A 21,185-nucleotide genomic window follows, 5' to 3' on the forward strand; every position below is an offset into this window, starting at 1 on the left:
GCTAAGTGTTCTCTAGAACAAGCGGCCCTCTACATAGAAGCACAATCTCGGTCACACTGCGGTCCTCGCTCGTTCTTCCTCCTGTCTGGGCAGATGCCTCCCTGCGCTCCGGCCGCGCTGGGGCGGGTCCCGGGGCGGGTTCCCAGACGACAGGCAGCAGATGCTGTCCTGCTGGCACAGTCGCCCGTCTGCCGAAGTCTTCCAGCACTCAGCGCAGAGCCCGGCATGGAGGAGAGGCTTCTGCGAGCCATGCGTGGCAGACGGGCGCCTCTGACACCGTTTTCTGAGCAGTCCTGGCTGTTAGCGCCTGGCCTTGCAGAGTCGTCCTGGGGAGAGGTTCTCGATGGCACCCTCCCCCCCCCAGCCCCCGCCCCCTGGCTGTCAGCAGGCACCCTTCCAGCATCCCCTCAGCACGTGCCATCCTTGTCCAGACTCTTACCCCCCCCTTCTCAGGCTGACCTCCCCAAGGACGGGGACTGGGCCGTGTCCCACTTCGGTGGCTCCAGCCCCGGCCGGGGAAACCAGCTGCCTGGGCTTCCCTTCGGCAGATGGTGGCTTCCTGGGCTCTGAGCAGCTTAGCGCCTGCTGTCCTATGGGCGGCCAGTGCATGTCGGTCACCTGCACATCCTGACCTGTGCAGACCTCGGCCGTGGCCGGTGCTCGTCTTCCCAGGTGCTTTCCATGCCTGGGGTCAGACTAACTGCCACCTGTTCTCAGGTTATTCTGAGGCGTGCATCAACATGCGGCACAGGCATTCCAGACATCTCTGCAGTTTGCTTTCTTCCCAAGCAGGACCTAGATTGAACTGCAAAGATGTTGAGCAAACGATCTACCGGGTAATCCCAGTGTCAGGGCTGCTGGACAAGCAGGCCCCTACGGCAGGTCTTACTTGGTGTAGATGGGGCCAGCTTCCCTCTTCAACTCCGGGAGGAGATTCAGGAAACGTGACTTTAAGCCTCCCGACCCACACAGCAGGCAAGCCGAGGATCCATCACTAAGGCCCAGGCTTCTGGCTGGACATTTGACATTTGGGGAACGTGCTCTGACCCAGCAGTTCCACTTCCGGGATCCTTGCTTAATGAACTTGCACACCCACAGAAAGATCCACGTCCGACGAGGCTCACGACATGCTGCGTGCAGGGCAGCAACGGGAAGTATCTCTGCCCTCCTGTGGGCTCACGGGAGTGCTGCCCGTCAGACATTTCAAAGCATGATGTAGATGTCCGTGTGGACAGCCGGGCAAGAGGAAACCCCCAGGACAAGATGCGCAGTGCGGGCCGTGCCTTAAGAACCGTGCACAATTGCACACGCAGAGCCGCTGCTCGTGGTTGTCTGCGGAGGACACTTTTGCTGTGCTTTATGCATTTCTGTAATGGGGTTTGTAGCAATCATGAGATTCGCCTGTTATTGAAAAAAACAAACCTGAAGTCAAGTTAACGTATTCTGAACAGACAGGTAAAAGAGTGAGGAAGGAAGGAGTGTCCCAAAGCATATTTATTTAGAAAAATCAGCTCTGACAAAAGATAACCCCCACAGTTGCAAAGCCACGCAGACCCGTTCCAGCGGACCGCACATCCTTTGCAAATGCCTCGCAAAACGTGCCCACACGGGGGGCGCCGCAGGGCTGACGCGCGGCCGCCTCCCCGCAGAGGCCCAGCCTGCCCTTTGCAGCGCTGAGATTCCGTCCGAAATCTCCGTCAGCAGCGGACGTGGAACTTAAGGGTGACTCTTGGTTTCCGGAATGTGTGTGGATGCCCTCGCGTGCTCGCCCGCGAGTACGTGGAAGTCGGCGCAGACGCTACCGCCGCGCACGGCACACGACGCCCGTTCCTCGTCGCCGAAGGCCCCGCCGCGGGGCTGCTGCCGGCCGCTGACCCCGCCTGGCCCCGCACGCGGTGCTCGGCCGTGCCTGCCGCGAGCTCCGTCACTTTTTCTAGATCTGTCCCGTTCTTGACCAGGCAGAAGGGAATGCTGGAAGCGACCCGGAAAGTTCTGAGCGGGTGGTCGGCTTGGAGACCTAAGGGTCAAGCCGCGTGTGTAGCGGCGCGCCGGCTGGAAGCGAGCCCGGAGCCGGTCCGCCGGCCGCGCCACGCGCGGAGACGGCTTGGGAGCCCCCGCCGGCATTCGTGGGCTCCTGGAGCACAGCCGGGGCTTCACTCTCCAGCGTCTCCCCGTGAGGCCTGGAAGCCGCCGAGGCCCCTCAGGGAGGGCAGCGGGGCCTGGTCTCCGCACAGCTCAGCGCCCGGGCGCGGGTGTCCCGCCGGGGCTACATGATTGCACAGACCTTGGACCGGCCCGTGTCCCGGGACACTCCGAGCTTGTGTCTGTCCCGGACCAGGATGGCCTCGTTTCCGTACTGCGAGTACCACATGCTGCGGCTCCGGCTCAGGTAGGTCCGCGGGGGCGCCGACTCCAGCCGCCGCTGCTGCTGCCGCCAGATGAGCAGGGAGGCGTCCCGGTACCGGAGGCGGGCGTAGCTCTCCGACAGAGCCTTCTCCGCCAGCGGCACGCGGCCGCTCATCCCCGGCCCGCAGCTCCCCGCCCCGGGGCGCCCGCGCGCCGGGCCCCTCGGAGCCGGTCCTGGGCGCGCACGGCCGCCCGCTGCTCTGCGCCTCGGGCACTCATCAACCGCCTCGCTCGCCCTCGGCTCTGACGGCTCCTTGGGTCAGTGGTAGAAAGCACGAATGCAGGCCTCGCGTAGGCAGCGCCCTCGGGAGGGATGCACTGCGAGGGAACCTGAGAGGAGCCTCGGGGGCGCCGGCAAGACCCCTAAGAACCGGCGAGAGCTGCACGGGGGCGCCCTGGACCGCGCTTTATCAGACGTCCAGCCGCCGGGGACGAGGCTCCCAGCGGCCGAGGCCTGGCCGGGCGTCCACTGCGACTCCGACACCACGGCGCGACCTACTTAACTTGAAACGATGGTGCCCTGCAGGAGAGGACACCGTACAGCTCCGTCCCCGCAACTGCCCTCCGCTGCTGCGTGCTTGGGTCAGCTTCCAGTGCCGCGGGGCCTCTCTGGTGGAGGCAGTCCTGTGTCCTCAGCTCTCGCCCAGGCGGACACTACAAGGAAATGAACGTGCTGTCAGGGGCAGGGAGACAGCCCAGCGGCAAGGGGAGGCTCTACGGCACACGATCTCAGCTCTTCTGGGGTCAGAGCCTCCACCAAGCTACTGGTGCATGTCACCATTTCAGTTGCCGTCGGGTGACCCAGACCATGGGGCTGCGTTTAAGTGGCAGACCTGTGACTCCTCCTAGTGCCTTTATGAACTAACGGGGACACTGGGTAGGCCGCCCGTGGGAGCGCCAGTGCCTAGATCTGGGAAATGAAGTCCTGAGAACCCGAGCGGGCACAGGTTTCGGGACTGGTCCGGCAAGCACCCGACCCGAGAGGGGTTTGCTCAGGCTGCCTCTGCTGAAGGCAGGTCGGTACTCACCCAGCCACCAGGGCCCTGTTTCTGCTCCAGGCAGCTGGGGGGCCCCTGGGCTGGACAGAAAAATGTCAGGTGGAAAGCAAACAGGGAAGCATCCACTAACCGCGCCCCCCTCAAGACGCTTTTCCATCCGTGCAAGGTTTTCCTTCTCCATGGCCCGTGCCCTGCTCACCCAGCCCCGCCCTCGTTGCTGGCTGCCGCAGGTTCTCCCCAACTCGCGCGGGCGCCCGGGAGCCCTTCATGGCCCCTCTGGTTGCCTCCCCAGCATCCTGGGTCCTCCACGTATCCCTACCTCGCGCCAAGGGTCTCCCTGTCACCCTGTCCAGGTCTCCCATGGCCCACCTGCGCCCCCCATCGCCTCCCGCCCCAGTCACCCGCGCCCCCCCATCACCATCTTCTCCCCATCGCCTCCCGCCCCAGTCACCGGCGGCCCCCATCGCCAGGCGCGCTCCCCCCACCGCCGCCCGCCCTCCCATGGCCTCCCGCCCCCCATCACCTCCCGCCTCCCCGCGCTGGCCGGAGCCCCAGTCACCCGCGCGGAGGGGCCTCGAAGGGGCCTCGGCGACGCGCGGACGGCCGGGCGGGGCGCGGGGCGGGGCGCTCCGGGGCGGGGGCGGAGCCGGCTGGCCTGCGGTCGCGTTTCCATGACAACCCCGCAGGCATGCCCAGCCGAGCGCCGAGTCTGGGCAGGCCAGCAAAACGATCCAACGGGCGGGAGCGACTGTGTCCCTGTCCTGCCACCGTCACTGTTGGTCTGGGCATTTTATTGACAGTGGTTTTGTATTGCAGCTCGGGTACTTTTGCCAATGCTGTAGGTTTTGCTATCCGCATCCTTACTTCTAATAATCTATACATTTTTAAAAAATAATTGTGGGGGATGGGTATTAAGGAGGGCACTTGTGATGAGCACTGGGTGTTGTATGTAAATGATGAATCACTGAAGTCTACTCCTGAAACCAATATTGCACTGTAATGTTAACTAAAACTTAAATAAAAAAGAAATAATTCAAGTTTGTCCCCTTAGGGCTTTCTCAAAATTATGTCTTGAACTCCCCTGTCCCCATGCCGTCCCTGAGAATTCCGCACCCCCTGCAGGCATACCAATAATACCCTCATCATGTGGCATCTGCTCTCTCCCTTACCGGGTGTATTTCACGGTTTCCGCAGCATTGATGAAGAAAGTGGTCAAAAAGGGCGTCCCCCCCCCCCCCCGCCCCGCTCCCAAACCTGCCCCGGGAAGGCACTTCTTACACCCACACCGCCAATGCGCATCCTGCACGGGGGTGCAGAACATTCAGGAAACAGACCATGTGCCAGCCGTAAGTCAGTTTCAACACAGTTCAGTGTTCAAGTCATACATAAACAAGGCCACGGGAAGAATGGTCCATAAAACAACAATGAAAAGATAACTAGAAGAAAGCATATGTTTTTCATGATTAAGAAACATTTCCAGGGCGCCTGGGTGGCTCAGTTGGTTAAGCGACTGCCTTCGGCTCAGGTCATGATCCCAGAGTCCTGGGATCGAATCCCACGTCGGGCTCCCGGCTCGGTGGGGAGCCTGCTTCTCCCTCTGACCTTCTCCCCTCTCATGCTGTTTCTCTCTCTCTCTCAAATAAATAATAAATAAAATCTTTAAAAAAAAAAAGAAACATTTCTAAATTTCACGTGGGTCAAAGAGGAACTCACAATACAAACTGTAAAGTATTTTAATGGAATGAGGATGAAAATACAAGATGCCCAGATCTTGTGGGATGCAGTTAAAATCATGCCTGGAGGGAAACAGAGATCTAAAGGCATACACTAGGAAATAAACACAAATACGGCATATACACAGGGTATAGGGAGACTCTGAACTGTCTTTGCAATTGCTCTGTGAATCTAAAACTTCCCTAAATTAAAAAGCTTATTTTAAAAGTGGAAAAAAATGTTAGCTCACTGGAATTAAAAAAAAATAGGTGAAAAGGAAAATCACAGAGATGAGAGGAAATTTGCAATCTATATGTCATTAATAAGGGACGTAGGGTCCAGTTCCAAGACAGAAATCCCACCAATGAGTTAACCAGAAAGAAGTTAATGGAAGAGGTTGTTCCAAGGCACAGAGTTATTAACAAGGTAACTGTCAAGATAAAATAAAAATGCCTAAAGTATCTCAGAAGTAGCAACAGCAGGAAGCAACTACCACCTCAAAACCTAAAGGAGCAAAGGAGGGTCCTATTACTGAAAGTAATATTATGGAGACTCTACAAGAATTTACGAACTCAGAGGAGGGACAGCATGGAGCTGAAACTCAGACTTTTGAGGAGGGGGAACCAGCAGCTTGAGCTGGTGTCTCTGAGTGCCCCAGTAGCGGGGGGCCCAGACCCCAGGGAAGGGACACCAGCCAGATGCTGCCTCTGGGTGGCGGCAACATGATAAAGTGGATTTTGTGCTTGTTGGGAAAAACACAGACTGGATTCAGCAGCTGCTTCAGGGGGAAAAAAAAAAAAAGTGAAAAATCTTTGCTGGGGGCGTGCACACTGTCAGGAAGCACGCAGGAAGCAGAGAGGAATGAGCAAGTTTGGCCTCCCTCTCCAGTTCCCAGTCTGTCTCCCAGAGCCTACCAGGAAGACTCTGGCAAAGGGACAAATGAGGTTCGCAAAGTCCTGGTCGGAGCATCACAAAGCAGAGCGTAAAGGATATCTGGATCCTGTTTAACATAAAGGCCGTGGGTGACAGGCCAAAACTACAGAATGGGCCCAGTCCCGCCCTTCATTCATTCCGCTGCCCTACACACATTTCTATGCATATTGGAACTCCATACAACAGAAGCAAAACCTTAAAACCTAGCTCTGCATGTCTGCCTAAGAAGATGCCACTCTTTTTCATACTAGAGTGAAACAGTCTGGCCTCTACCCGGCTGGAGGAGATGCAAAGTCCAACAGACCTTTCTGATTCGGGTCTCCTTCCGTCTGAATATCCTTCTCCCTGAAACTAAATTGCAAAGTCGCTTCCAACGACACTTCCTGAAAATGATAAAGAGGACGAGGAGATACAAACATACATGCTTAACAGGCAGTGGGGGTGGGGGGCCACGGAGAGCCGCTACGTGCTCCCTCCTGCACAGTCCTTGCCGAGAATTTCTTGCCCTCGGCCGCATCTCAGCTGGGCAAGTTTTTTTTTAACTACTGGGGTGACTTATACCTTCATTCCCAAGGGACATGAACCTTCAATAATCCTATTTATTTATCTTGTGGTAGCTTTCTATTAACTTTTACTTTGGGTGGCAGAAATGCTAAAACACACCTCAGACCATCCCCCCCGTTCGGGCCTTACTTCTTCCTGCTCTCAGTGTGAGGCAACGACTCACTTTCTCCTTGGTATGAGGGATCCATCACCCCAGCCAGCAAGGTAACCTACTTCTTAGTGTTGGGGCACCTGGCTGGCTCAGTGGGAAGAGCGAGCGACTCTTGATCTCAGGGTCGGAAGTTCAAGCCTCATGTTGGGTGTAGAGGTGACTTAAAACCCCTACCTACTTCTTAGTGTTTCGATGCGGCGGTATGAGGAACCCCAAATTTCCAGGTGGGCCTCTCATCTTCCAAGTCAAAGGAGCCATTCTAGGCTCCCTGGTAGACATATTCCTCCCTAGAGAGCCAAGACTTCTGAGCCTTCAGAGCTCAGAGGCGGGCGTGGGATTAAGAGGGCTCTGAGGAGAGCCTGGGAGGCTCAGTCGGTTAAGCCTCTGGCTCTTGATTTCGGCTCAGGTCATGATCTCAGGGTCGTGGGTTGGAGCCTCACGTCGGGCTCTGCACTCAGCACAGAGTCTGCTTGTTCCTCTCCCTCTGCTCCTCCCTGCCATCCCCTCTCAAATAAATAAATAAGTAAAATCTTAAAAAAAAAAAAGAGAGAGAGAGAGAGAGAGAGCGCTGTGAAGTGTTAATAGAAATCAGGGGAGCCATTGCCCCTCGTGCCCTTTGGGTCCTGGACACCAGCAGTCTGGCCGTGGGGGAGACAGCACCCCGCATCTGTCACTCGTTCGAAGCACACACTCACTTGAATCTGTGAGCGAGGACCTCAAACTTCCATGGTGTTGCTCCCCAGTGGCGCTCTAACCATGTCCTCGGTGGGCCACCCCACTCGCTGTTAGGTGGGCACTTCTGGGTGATGGAGCCTAGGGAAGACCAGTGAATTCCATGAGCACGAGCCCACTATTTGGCTTCTTTTGTTCAGGAATGAGCTCCTCACTCAGGAGCGCTGTTGTGCGGGAAACCATGATGGTCAACAAGGCACTGCCCGACTCCATGAGGGGCGGGGGAAGCCAGTGCTCGTCCAGAATCCGTGTCTCTTCCGGCGAGACGGATGGAACTCCTGTCTCCTCCATGACAGACCAGTCCAGTGTCGTAAGCGTGCCACCACTTGGCTGGTGGGCCCCCATGTAAGGGTGCCATAATGAGGGCCCAGCACTGGCCTTGGCTTTTGGCAGCGAGGCCCCCCCGCCCCCCACAGTGGCAGTAGGCAGATCAACTCCGGCGGTGGAGGTCAGTGGAGTGGTCTGAGCCGTGCCTCTGTCCCTCCATCCATGATCGCTGTACACGTGAGCCATCGAGCAAGAGGCCAAAACATTTACAGAACGGGTCCCACGTCCATCTGATTATCGAGAGCCTGCTCTGCAGGGGATGGGCCGTGGCGACATCCACCGGGGATGCCGATGTCTTCACAGTCTGCGTCCTGTCCAGGACACCGTTCACTGCTTCTTCCCCAGACCTCCTTGTCATCAAGCTCCCGGCAAGTTTCTCTCCATTCCTTAACCATCCAGCCGAACCGTCAGCCCTGGAAGCCTAGACCCCTGAGCTCCATGGAGGCAGCGTAGAGATGACCCCTTGGCGCTCTGAGGAGGGGGCCCTGCTGGGTGCGTGCTGCTTCTCTAGGCTGGAGGGCAGGGCCTCCTGGACCCAGACCGGACCCAGACCTCCGAGGAGGGCCCAGAGGTGCTGCCCTGAGGCCAGTCACGGGACCCTGGCCCTGCCGGGGTTGGCAGCTGCCGACTGGACTCGCAGGCGCCAGGGACACCGCTGCTGAAGCCTGGCGGGTGCAGAAGCCTGGTGGGGGCACGGCCGGGGCAGGGAGCAGGCAGGCTTGTGGCCTTCCAGCAGCACCTGCTGGCAGAGCCCCACACAGCTGCAGGCAAAGCCATCCGAGCACCTGCAGGCTGGTGGCAAAGGGTGGTTTGGAGCTGACGGACGTTAATTCAGAAACCGATGCACGTCTCACGTCCAGGATACAGAAAGAATTCCTGCAATTTAATAAGAAAAGGAGATGAGCCAACAGTATAAAAAAAAGAGTAACCAAGAAAATCCAAATTAAGGAGCGCCCTGATGGCTCAGTCAGTGGAGCGTGCGACTGACTCCTGATCTCGGGGTTGTGAGTTCGAGCCCCGCGTTGGGTGGAGAGATGACTTAAAAATTAAATCTTCCAAAAAAGAAAAAAAATCCAAATTAAGATGGTAGTGTGAAACCACCCATATCCACAGGAACGTCTAAAAGCACAAAAAGATGGACCCATCCACATGCCAGCGATGGCAGGGCTGTGGACAATGCTAGCCGTCCACGCTGCCCGTGCACATGGATACAACTCTGCAAGATACTTTCCCACGAAGCCCGAGGGCCCCGGAGCTGTGATCCAGCCGTTCCGCTCCCAGGGGCCCACCCAGGGCAGCCACGTGCGGCTGCGCCCACAGGGAAGCATGCACATAGCAGCCCGGAGCCGTAATCGTCCACTGTCCGGGCTCTCAGAAACCGGGAAAGAAGTTGCGGCGTGTTTCCACAGAGCCCTGACAATGAATGAACCATAGTCCATGCAAACACAGGGATGAATCCCAGAAGCATAACCGTGGAGGGGAAAGAAGCCAGCCCACACCCTAAAACACTCAACTGAATGATTCCATTTATGTAACATTCAGAAAGAGGCAGCACTAATTATAGCATTTAGGGTTGCATATTTCGATGGTAAAAGTAACAAAAAAAAAAAAGTGGGGAGCGCGGATGTCAGTGTGTAGCCACCAGCTTGCAGGGAGGGAGAGGAGTGCAGTGGGCAAAGGCTGAGGCCCGTGGGGTCTCCTCGAAGCGCTCCTTTTTGACCCGGGGCTGGTTACTTACGCTCTTCCGTTATAACATCGCCTTAAGCCGCACATTTGCTGTGGGCATATTCCCGCATGTCATATCTCACAGAAGATTTTTCGAAGGAAGCTAATTATAGATCGTGAGGAAACAGACACCAGCTAAGGCCAGACATCACATTCTTTCACCTACGAATGTGCTGGTGTTTTTACGTATCACCACAGTGACAGGTCACATCTTCGGTAGCAATTGCTCATTAGTACCTGGCGTTTGGTCAGTGTTCATAGTTCCTGGATGATCCGACAGATGCCATTACATACTTAACTTGAAACAGGATCCAAACATTTGGCTGCATTTGGCTGCATGTCTCTTAACATCTCTCTCCCTCCGTAATGCCTTCGCTACTGCGTTTACCTCCTTGCCACGGAACTGTGGAATAAGCCAGATCCTATGTTCTGTAGGAGTATCTGTGGCCGGGATTTGGCCGATTGCATCACCACGGTATCATTAAGGTATTGTCTCCTCTGTGTGTTCTGAAAACTGGGGGTTAGACCTGGAGCCTTGATTAGACTAAAGCTCAGTTTTTGACCAGGTTCCTTCATGGGTGGGTAGGCACATACTGCGGGGGGCTTTCTCTCTCTCTCTCTCTCTCTCTTTTTTAAAGATTTTATTTATTTGAGAGAGAGCGAGCAAGCACAAGCAGGGGCAGAGGGAGAGGGAGAAGCAGACTCTCTGCTGAGCAGGGAGCCGGACGCGGGACTTGATCCCAGGACCCTGGGATCATGACCCGAGCTGAAGGCAGATGCCTAACTGACTGAGCCACCCAGGCGTCCTCTCTCTCTCTCTCTCTGTCTTTTTAAAGATTTTATTTATATATTTGACAGAGAAAGACACAGCGAGAGAGGGAATACAGGAAGGGGGAGTGAGAGAGGGAGAAGCAGGCTTCCCACGGAGCAAGGAGCCCGATGCAGGGCTCGATCCCAGGACCCTGGGATCATGACCTGAGCCGAAGGCAGGCGCTTAACGACTGAGCCACCCAGGCGCCCCTCTCTCTTTTTTTTTTTTAAAGTAGGCAGCACGCCCAGCATGGAGCCCAACACAGGGTTTGAACTCCTTACCCTGAGATGAAGACCTGGGCCGAGACCAAGAGTCGGACACTTAACCAACTGGGCCTCCCAGGTGCCCCTGTCTTTCAATATTAAGAGGGACCAGGGGGCTTGGGGTCTCAGTAGCCTGGTGTACCCCTTCCAGATTTCCCCATCCCTCTCTCACGGGGTAATTGTAACCTGCCACCACGGATCATCACTTAGGACCATTATATTAAGGCTGGAAATTGGTGATTTTCTGATTCTAACTTTACTTCTGGAATTCTTCCATAGGGAAGAACTTTCTTCAACTGTTTGGCTACCCTGAGATATGGTTCATATGGGAAAAGCAGAATAAATGCCTACTTCTTTCCTTTTACTTGGCAGTTTTCAGAAGAACGGGGTGGTGCTCTACCAACCTCCAAGGGGAATTTTTAAAAGTCAGGGTTTTTTTTTTTAAAAAAACAGCAATATGACTTCATGAATTTCAGTGTATTCGATATTTTTCGAGCAGTTGCATTCATTCTGTGTTTGAGGATCAAGATTCCTACATGCCTGGCCAGTAGGAAACCCGGCTGCTGGCAGCGCCCCACCCTGTCTAGAAGCTCTGGGGGAAAGAGTCTACCCCAGGCCTCTCTCCCAGCTTCTGGTGGCCACCAGCATGGTGGCCTTCCGTGCCTGTGGCTGCATCATCCGGATGGCCGCCTCAGCCTTCACATGGCCTCTCCCTTCTGTGTCTCTAATAAGGACACTTGCCACCGGATTTTGGGCCCAGTTAATCCAGGATGATCTCCTCATGTCAAGATTCTCAGTTAATTATACCTGCAAAGATCCCCTCACCCCCTTGTTTTTAGAGAGAGAGAGACAGAGAGAGAGAGAGAGAGAGAGAGAGCTAGTGGGGGCAGGGGAGGGGCAGAGGGAGAGAGAGAATCTTAACTGGGTGTGGAGCCCGACTCAGGGCTCGATCTCACGACCCTGAGATCATGACCCGAGCTGGAACCAAGAGTCGGACACGTAACTGACTGAGCCACTCAGGCGGCGCTCAAAGACCCCTTTTCTGAATAAGGTCAGGGGCTTCAGGGATTGGATGTAGACATATCTTTTGGGGGCCCACCACTCAGCCCACTATAAACCCTAGCAAGGAAACTGGTGCAGAAAAAATGGAGGTGATCTAGGAGGGGTTATTTGGTCAGCCTGTGGCTAAAAGCCATGAAGATAGAGCTCGTCTTAGGGAACAGGACAAAAGGAGCCCCACAGCGAGGTAAACCGTCTCCCGTGGTCACCTGGAGTGCCGAGCTCTGTGGAAGGCTCTGGAGGACAAGGGATGGTGCCCCAAAGCAGTGAATGGCCATGGTGTGTGACGCTTCCAAAGGGGCTTTTCAAGGAAGACAATAAAAAACTAAGATTCCTCCATTTTAGTCCAGGACATAGACCGCTAGCCCAAGGATGCAGGGGTGTGGCCTCTCTGGGGAGACAGGGGAGAGCCTTCAGCGTGGGGCGTGGCCAGTTCTGCCAGCCCAGAGGTTGCAGAGGGAGCCCGGGCGGTGGGGCGGGGGGGTCAAGTTTGCGGTGGGCTCTGCTGTAGCCGTCCCCACCTCCGAGGCTCTTGGCCCTAGGCCTCCCAATCAGGCCCCACTCCTGACAGGGGACACCCGCCGGCTGGAGAGCCCAGCCTTCCCTGGAGCCCTGCTCTCTCTCTGTCCTACAGCTACAGGGCTGACAGCCTCCTTATCTATGCTTTGAAACGCTGCTCCAGCTTTGAGACGCGGCCTTCAGGGGACGGTTGAACCAATCGGCCGTCCATCGACTTCCTCCAGCGCGCTCACAGCCGCCTACACCCGCTGCCGGGGTTCTGATCATTGTGCTCCCCCCCAGCGTTCGACTACTACTACTGCACCCCCAGGACATTCTCTTCCCATAGGTGTCTGTCCCATCCCGGTTCACCACTAGAGAAAGTTCTAGCGATCACTCCCCTGTGCCAGGAACTCACAGTACAGCACCGAGCGCCAGCAGCGGGGCTCTTGCCAGATGGCTGGGGCCAGCCAGTCCATAATAGCACGCTAGAGTCTGCTTCCTGGGACACCTCCAGGCACCAAGTATGGGTGTGGGGGCGGGGAGCAGGAAAGCCCCGGGCGTGGGGGGAACACAGCAGACAGCAGGGTCTGTTTTGCTTGAAATGAAAGGCAGGTGGGGGTGGCTAGGAAGTTGTCAGGCCCCTCCTGGACCTGGGCTTGGAGATGCTGTCGTGCCTCTCTGGCCATGGCAGGAGGAGCTGGGCACGGCTGGGCCCGCCTGGCCGGCACCTGTGGCTGTGAGCGAAGACCTGTCATGATGGGGACAACAAAGCAAATCAGGGGTCTGGGCCCCGGGAGCCGAGGCGAGTGCCGTTTATGATGTCACAGCCTGCCCAGACGGGATAGACAGTGAAAACTTTGATCCGTGTCTTGACCATGGAAGGTGGGGAGAGAGGAGGCCTTGGCCCAGAGACAGGAGAGAAGGTGGGTCTTTCGGAGACCTCCCTCCTGACTGTGTTAACCCTGGGCCAGCTACGGCCTCCCGCTGAGGCCAAGGCACGTGCAGGGTGGGTACTCAGGAACTGTTTTCTGAATGGGTGGGTAGATGGGTGGATGAATGGATGCATGGAGGGTGGGGGGTGGATGGTTGGATGGTGGGTGAGTGGGTGGGTGGGTGGGTGGCAGGTGGGTGGATGGATGAAGGAATGAATTCATGCCAAGCACTGTGCTGGGTACTGGGAGGCGCATGAAGGAGGTGAACCCACAAGCCAGGCCCAGAGGAGCCCCGAGTTCACCCCACGCCCAGGTGGACATCTCCAAGCAAGGCATTGAAGGGGTGCTGAGGAGGCAGGAGATGGGCCCTGAAGGAAGAGATGGTGGAGATGGGTTCTCAGAAGCACACATGTCGTGAGCGGACCAGGCTCCCGAGGGCCCACGGCTGGAGGCAGCTCAGTGGTGGGGCGGAGGTGGGGCACGCAGTTCAAAATTACAGGCGCAGGAAGTCGGGGGCTGGGGTTTGGGGAGGCGGGTAGGAGGGGGCTCAAATTAGACTGAGGGGCTCTAATGGGGGCAGGGGGCCTTGAAAATCGTGCCCAGGAGGCTGGCTGTGCTCAGAAGGCAGTGGGAGCCAAGGGCATCTTTCTTCGTTTTTAAGTAGAATAGCTTTATTGAGACATAATTCTGTACACCTCCTCGTTTAAAGGGCACAGTGTCAGAGCTTTTAGTCCACTCGCAGAGTTGTACAACCACCGTCAGTCAATTTTAGAACATTTTCATCGCCCCTCCAAGAAACCCTGTAGCCACAAGCAGTCACTCGGCATTTCCCCCGTGGCCCCGGCGCCAGACCACCACTGACCTCCTCCCACTGTGTCTGGACTTGTCCGTTGTGGACATTTCCCGTATATGGAGTCACGTAACACATGGCTTTTCAGGTCTGGCTTCTTCCACAGAGCACGGTGTTTTCTAGCTTCATCCCTGTTGCGGCACATGCCCGGGCATCTCTCCTTTTGGTGTGCGTGTGGTGCCGTACACGTGACATAAAATATACCACTAGGGGTAACATGTAAGTGCACGGTGCAGGGGCATGGAGCATGTTCCCGCTGTTGTCTCCAGAACTTTCTCATCTTACACACGGACCCCCGTCCCCTCCCCCCAGCCCCTGGCACCCACCGTGCTCCTTCTTGTCCACGGATTTACAGATTCAGGGCACTTCATACAAATGGAGTCCTATAATACGTAACCTTTGGTGTCTGGCTCTTTTCAGTTACTGTGAAGTTCTAGAAGTTGGTCTGTGCTGTAGCGTCTGTCAGAACTGCACCCCTTTTTATGGCTGAATAACATCCCGGGGTATGGATGCGCCACACGTATTAGCCATTCATCTGTCGGTTGACATGTGGGCTGCGTCCACCTTTTGGTGATTGGGACTGGTGCTGCTGCGCGCATGGGTATACAAGTTTTTGTGTGGACACAGGGTGGGTTTTGAGCAGCGGGGAGCCTCACGGGTTTGAAGGGTCTCTCCCGCTGGGTTGGGGTGGGGGGTCTGCAGGGGTCAAATGCAGAAGAGAGACCGGGAAGACATGGCCAAGCCTTGAGGAGGTGTGACACACAGCCGTGCTCCTCAGCTCCTAGCACATGCACTGGAGCCCCACTTTTGTGACAAGTCTCCCAGAGACAGGCCAAACTTGCCTGGTTCCAAGATGACCGAGAGTCTCCATGCTAGCCAGTCCTTGCTCGCAGACGGGGCCAGCCCCAGCTCCCAGAGAGCCCCCCAGAGGCGTCTCACGAGCCCCACCTCACAGGGGAGAAAGCTGAAGTTTCCTGCCCCCTGCAGTGTCACCCCGTGGGGAGGGGCAGGCTCCTCACAGACCCCTTGCAGCCACGAGCCACGTGTGGCCTCTGGCTCAGTGGCCTCTGGCTCATCCTCTTCACTGTGGCTCCTCCCACTGACGAGCTAAATTTTTACTTGCATGTCATTGTAGTCAACTTACAATTTAATACTCAATTTGTTTTTGGCCAACTTCTAAGTATGTTTGAGACACCTGGATAGCGAATCTGCTTTCTCCATGATGAGCTTTCTGGGGACGGTGGGGTGTTCAAGCTGACAAGGGCGGCCAGGGTCAAGTACACGCTGAAGCTTGAAGACTTTCGCGGGGAAAAGGGAAGGTAAAATAACCTGTTCGTATGTTTTTAGGTTGATTCCATGTTGAAGTGATAATATTCCAGATATATTGGATTAAATAAAATGTATCATTAAAGGGGATGCCACTTACAGGCAGCTGTTACTCAGCTGTAGGGAGGCGTGAAGGACTCGCCGACACCGGCCACAGCACGGGGAACCTTGACATTCTGCTGGGCGAGGGAAGCCAGGTCCAAGGGCTGCACACAGTAGTTCTGTTGATATGAAACGTCCAGGTCTGGGCTAGGCAGCATATTGGGGAAGACAGCTAACGGGTACGGGGTGTCTTATGGGGACTGTTCTAGGATTCAGAGCACTTGTGCTGCGGTCTACACGGGGGTCTAGCAGGCATGTCCCCTTGGCTGTGCTGACTTATTTTCCCGCGAAGGGGTAGGGCTGCAGGAGGGCCGGCAGGGCCCGGGGGCAGGGCTGCCTCCCACTCAGGTCAAAGGGCAGCACGGAACATCAGTAACGGCCAGCAGACTTTGCTCTGGGCCAGAGTGTCACAGCCGAGCCTGACGAGAAGCACGTTCAGCGGCAGCGGGCAGCCTGGGTCAGCCCTTAGGTCCTATAACTCAGCTGCACGGGGCCTACAGCTTCCCCGCTGGGCCCATGAGTGCCCTGACGAGGGCGCCTGCAGAAATCTGGAATCTCCCCCAAATCCCTACTTGTTGGCTTTATGCCTACAAATGGCGTGAGTCCTGGAGGCCCTTCGTCCTTCCTGAGAGCCCTAAGCAGCTTGCCCCCCAAGAGCTCACAGCGCCTCTCAGGAGGGCCTCAAGCAAGGTCCCGGACAGTCTCCAGGAGGTGACCAGAGAAGGGCCATTTGGCAGTAAGATAGCAGAGATCAGTTTGGAGTCCAGTCTGTGTCTTTGGACTTAATTTTGATCGTTGAAACAACAAGCTGTGTAAATTCTGTATTGTGCCTTTTTAAACATAATGTAAAAAAGCCCACACCCAACAACCCAGTGGGGCATAATCTGAGTCCACAGTGGGCCAGATGGTCTTTTTCTACACCCATACTTCCCTGGGAAATTGTGGCAGCTGAATTTGCATGATGTCGCTACAAATGGAATTTGCAAAATGTGTGTTCATGTGGTTTGGACATGAGAATAACTCCTTCACCCAGTCATGCTGGGGAGAGTCAAAACATTCACTTCCCCTTTCCCCATGAACAAAACCTCCTGGAAGGAGGATGTGGGAGGGGTGGGGGGTAGAGGGCTGGAGGGATGGAGGGAGGGAGAGAGAGATGGATGGAGGAATGGGGGGAGGGTTGGAGAGAGGGATGGATGGAAGGATGGAGGGATGGACGGATGGATGGAGGGAGGGATAGAGGGAGGAATGGATGGATGGAGGGAGGGAAGGCAGACTCCTGCTTCTGTGGAGGCCTTTGCGGGAGAAGTCTTATATGTCCCTGGGACCCTGCCTTATGGAATAAGGCCCCCTCAGCCTTGGTCCTGTTGAGAAGAGGCATGGGGACCCTGCCCCAACTCTTGGTGTTGGCTGCGGAACCGGGCTGGGGAAGCCCCCGCTGGCCGCTTGGGTTGCATGTGGTTCTCCGAGCAGCCTTGTGTGGAAAAGAGAGCTCTCGGGTGTTCGGACGGGCAGAGAGCCCTCCAGCCCCTTCCAGTGCGGTGTGCCCTGCGCGCAGCGTGGGGAGACGCGCTGTTCCTGTGCCCAGCAAACTCCCAGTGCTGCCCCGGGAATGAGACTCCAGCCGAGGAGGACGCCTCTGTGGGAGCCCTGGAGGCTTTGTGAGGGCAGACTGCCCCCTGCGCTGCCACCCTGGAGCCATCGAATCTACCAGAAGCGAAAGCAAAGTCCTCAGCTGGAGGCACGACAGGAGACAGATTCCCTATTCAGACGGGAATTCAACCCTGGCAAGTCACTCAGCTCTGTGAAGCTTCACCTGCACAGCAAATCTAGTAAGAGTGCCTCCCAGCTGGGGCTGGGGTGCATTAGTGCAAGCCTGCCGTGCACACGGGGCCCCTAAGCGGCAGCTGGGCCGTCCTCCCCTGCATGACTTACTGTCCTGGGAGAGGAGCAGAAGCGGGAAGCCCGGGCTCACCTGCCCTAAAGCCTCCGGAGGCCTCTCTGGGACTCCCAGGGAGCCGACAGCCACCAGGCTCCCAGGAGGTGCCCCCCTCCAAGCTCCCCCAACTTCAGCCCAGACACAGGGTGTCTCCCCAGCAGTCACTTTCTGCTCAACCTGATGCTCCTGCCAGGCTACCACCCCATTTCTGCAGTGGGGCGTGCGTGCATGTGCTCACGTGCGCATGTGCGTGGTTTGTGTGTGCGCGTGCGTGTGTGCGTGCGTGTGTGCTTGTCCATGCCTTTCAAGCACTGCATTCTGTTGCTGAGTCAGTATCTACGTGCTGTAGACATCACAGCATTTTCCCTTCTCCCTCATCACCCACCCACCCAAATCAGCTTGTCAAGGAACAGCAGAAAGTCTCAGCATGGAAACCGCTTTCAACAGCAACACCTGGGTGCTGGGCAGGCCCGGCGCTTGGACCTGGCTCCCTCACGAATTGCTGGGCGGCCCGGGCAGCTCGCCAAATTGCCCAGCGTGTTGGTTTCTGCATTTTGCCATCCAGGACAATAGTGGCTAAGGGAGGTGAGGTGAGCGTCCGTGGCTCTCGGGTTGGCCACATGGCCCTCAGGACGGGGGGGGGGCATCTGTTACAATCACGAACGCCATCAGGATAAACCCGCTTGAGTGTGCTACGCCCGTGCAGTCTTACAGAACATGCTGTTATAGACTCACGTGACGATGTTAAAGTTCGTTCATTATAGACATTGCTAGAACAGGCTGCAGATCACTCCATGGATGATGGCACAGCCTGGTTCGTAAACCTTGGCATCAACTTACCCCATGTCTGTGACTTCCATGAGAAAATCTATTGGGTTTAAAAATCAGAGTTGCAGTACTTTGCCAAGTTGTTGGTTTATTCATTTGGTGTTTCGTTCAGTTAAGTGTTTTCTGAGCGCCTACCACAGGCCAAGCCCAGTCTGCAGTGCTAGGCGTGAACTGGGGACAGGAAGAAATGGTCCCTGCGGCCCCAGAGCTCACTGTCTAGAGGGATGAGACTAAGTGAATCAGGTCTGGAGGAGAGGATCGCAGAGGATGTGGGGGGTGAGCTCTGTGGACAAGAGTCCCGGGCGGACACATGGCCAGTGGAAAGGTCCTGAGGTAGGAGCATGCCAGGTGTGGCTGCTCCTTTCCTTCATGCAGGAAATGAAGTCATCCAGGGAGGGGGCACATTTTCTAGGGAAAGAATTCGCTTGTACCTCTTTGGCCAGGAGAGTGATAGGGTCTCACCCAAGTTTCTCTGGGTCCTTGCTGGTTGCCAAGGATGGATGGAAGGGGGCAACGGTGGGTGGGTGAGGTGGGGAGAGGGGGCTGTGACCTTTCTTGTCTACTTTGGGGTACATGGCTGGTATTGGCACTCCCTACCCGCTGGGCTGGGGGCCCAGCTCCCCAGCTCTCCTGTGGGCTGCCCTGATGCTCAGCACCGAGTCTCTCCCTCCCCCTGAAGAAATCACTGGCTGTGCTAAAGGTGGGCCAAGCTGAAGTGCAGCCTCGAGGGTACCATTTCCTTGTCTGTGAGCATGTCTCCAGGGCACCATGTCCACAGGATGCAATGGGAGCTCTGCCCCCCCCCCCCAGAGGTGTGCCACAGATGGTCCTGGCAAATAGCTCTGGGTCCCAGGGAATGAGGATGGCAGTAGGGTTTTCTGGACAAGTGTCCCCTCTTTCTGATCCATACTTTGTGTTGGTACAGTCTGGACCTGCTCATCACACCCACACCAAGTGCCAGGGAGGGAGTCTCTGCCAAGTTTCCATCCATCCATCCATCCATCCATCCATCCATTCCTGCCCAGCTTGCCTGCAGAGTCTCCCAAGGACGTTGTGAGATACACATGTTCCCAATGCCAGATGGGAAACTGGGAATGCTGAAGGGGTTGTGGCTGGCTCAGGACCGCACAGCAGGCAAGGTCTGAGTCTCCCCGTGTGACCATTCTCAAGGCTAAACCCCAGCTTCCCCGTCCAGCTGGGCAGCCAGGTGGTGACAGTGCCCTCCGCAGCCACCAGGGGGCAGCATACGACCGTCTGCATGGCCAGGGAAGTGGGGGGCGTGCCTATGTCCCAGGCCCGGGCTCATCATCTTGGTTGGGTCTCTGCCCAGGCAGGAAGGCCATGAAGGCGGCGAGGACAGAGGCCCTTTTCTTGCTGAGGCGGTTACCTGTGGGCGAGAGACACAGGCATTAAGGGGGCACCAGAATAGGGCACCCCAGGTGAAGAGCTGCAGGAGCCCCATTCTGCCCCAGGCCCTGCACAAAAGCTCCAGGATGTCCTCTTGGCCCCTCAGAAACAATTCTGCTGGAGTGCCAGGCTCTCAGCTCTACAGAGGGGGAGGGGGCGCTGCAGAAGGTGCCTGCGAGGCTCTCAGACTGGGGGCTGGAGGGGCTGGGGTTCAGGCTACGTCCTGTGGTTCCATTCCTGGCGGGCGGGGGGCGGGATGCTGGGGCGGGGGTTACCTGCTTTTGCCTCCGGCCAAACGGGCTCAATCGCACGGCTCTGAGGCAGGCTCCTCCCTATGTGGGTTCCTCAAAGGAAGGACGCCTAAACGGTAGCTTGGAGCTCCCCGGCCACTTGGCCTGATTTTACTCCTGCTGTGACCACTCTTCACAGGGCCTGGGGTGTGTCCCGGAGGCCAGCTCCTCTCCTGCTTCTCTCCGTGGGCCCCCCAGGCTTCCTCCTCAGTCGGGGAAGGGGCAGATTTGAGCTCTGCAGAAGGCCTGGGGGATCCTCTCTGCACTCACCAGTTGGGGGTGGCACCCAGCGAAGGAGGGGGCTGGGCCATGGGGCAGCTGCCCAGTGCTGCCCCAGTGAACACAGGTCCAGAACTCAACCACGAGTGTCCAGGTGGGTGGCCTCACCACCACCCCAGCGATGGCCGAGAGACTCAGGGTGGGGCTGTGCCTTGCCCAGGGTGGCGCAACACACCAGTGATGAGAACCCACGGCTCCTGAGCTGAGCCGGGATCCCCATCACTTCATTGCCAGATGGCTCTTCATGCCCTTGAAGCCGTGCCACTGTGGTGGGGGGAGGCCAGCTGCTGAAAACACGGCCCCCACCCCTGGGTGCGGCTCAGGAAGGAGTTCAGGGCGGGGTCAGTGGACCCTGCAGTCAGCCAGTGGCCTGCCAGGACCCAGGGCCCAGGCAGCTCTGGCCTCATGACCAAGCCTCTCTCTCACTTACTAATCTCACATATTCCATCTCAGATGCCAGGATTTGCCCTCTGGGCAGCTGCAAGTGGCCAGGCCTCTGGGTCACAAAGTGGGGGAATCCCGACCTTCGTGCGGGGTCGGGGGTGGGTGGGGGGTTGCTTTCGGGTCCGAGGCCAGAGCAGAGAATGGGATGGGGGTTCTGGGCGCATTCCCCGCCCGTGTGTCCCTCGGGCCTCGAGTTATCCCTCAGGGACGGCTTGACGGACCGAGGGGACGCGGGGGGCCTCGGTCCGGTCGGTGCCCCCTCCTGGGTCTGCCCTTTACGAAGGGCCGTGCCGAGGCGCCCAGCGCGACAGGGACCACCGACTGATCGCCACCGAGTGGGACCAAAGGGCCAACGCAGAGACCGAGACCCGGCCATCCCTCCACCGGCGAGGTCGCTCGCCCCGGGCGCAGAGCTCCCCAAAAGTCCGGGCGCCCCGCGGACAGAGTGGGCGGGCCCCGGGCGGCGCCGCAGCCCCCGCCCTCCGCAACTTTGGCGGGCGGCGGGGCAGGAAGTCGGGGGGCGGGGGCGGCGCCAGGCCCGCGCGCCGGCCCCGCCCCCGCCCCGCCCGTGGCCGCGCCCCCGCGCCCCCCGCGCCCCCGCAACCCCA

General features: G+C 57.3%; 1 protein-coding gene across 1 annotated transcript; it reads right to left on the bottom strand.

Moving 5' to 3' along the window:
• Window positions 1-2,007: 2,007 nt before the first annotated feature.
• BRD3OS (BRD3 opposite strand) lies at window positions 2,008-3,850 on the bottom strand. Its single transcript, XM_073889920.1, has one exon. The coding sequence runs from the start codon at window positions 2,519-2,521 to the stop codon at window positions 2,267-2,269; it is 255 nt and encodes an 84-aa protein (XP_073746021.1). The 5' UTR covers window positions 2,522-3,850; the 3' UTR covers window positions 2,008-2,266.
• Window positions 3,851-21,185: the final 17,335 nt, after the last annotated feature.

Source organism: Callorhinus ursinus, unplaced genomic scaffold, assembly GCF_003265705.2.
Source record: "Callorhinus ursinus isolate GAN/ISIS: 27379988/994484 unplaced genomic scaffold, GSC_fseal_2.0 scaffold122, whole genome shotgun sequence".
In the NCBI taxonomy this organism is placed as follows: domain Eukaryota; kingdom Metazoa; phylum Chordata; class Mammalia; order Carnivora; family Otariidae; genus Callorhinus; species Callorhinus ursinus.

Bases quoted from the DNA above. Each gene is read 5' to 3' on its own strand.
- BRD3OS (XM_073889920.1), bottom strand. From the start codon at position 2,521: ATGAGCGGCCGCGTGCCGCTGGCGGAGAAGGCTCTGTCGGAGAGCTAC.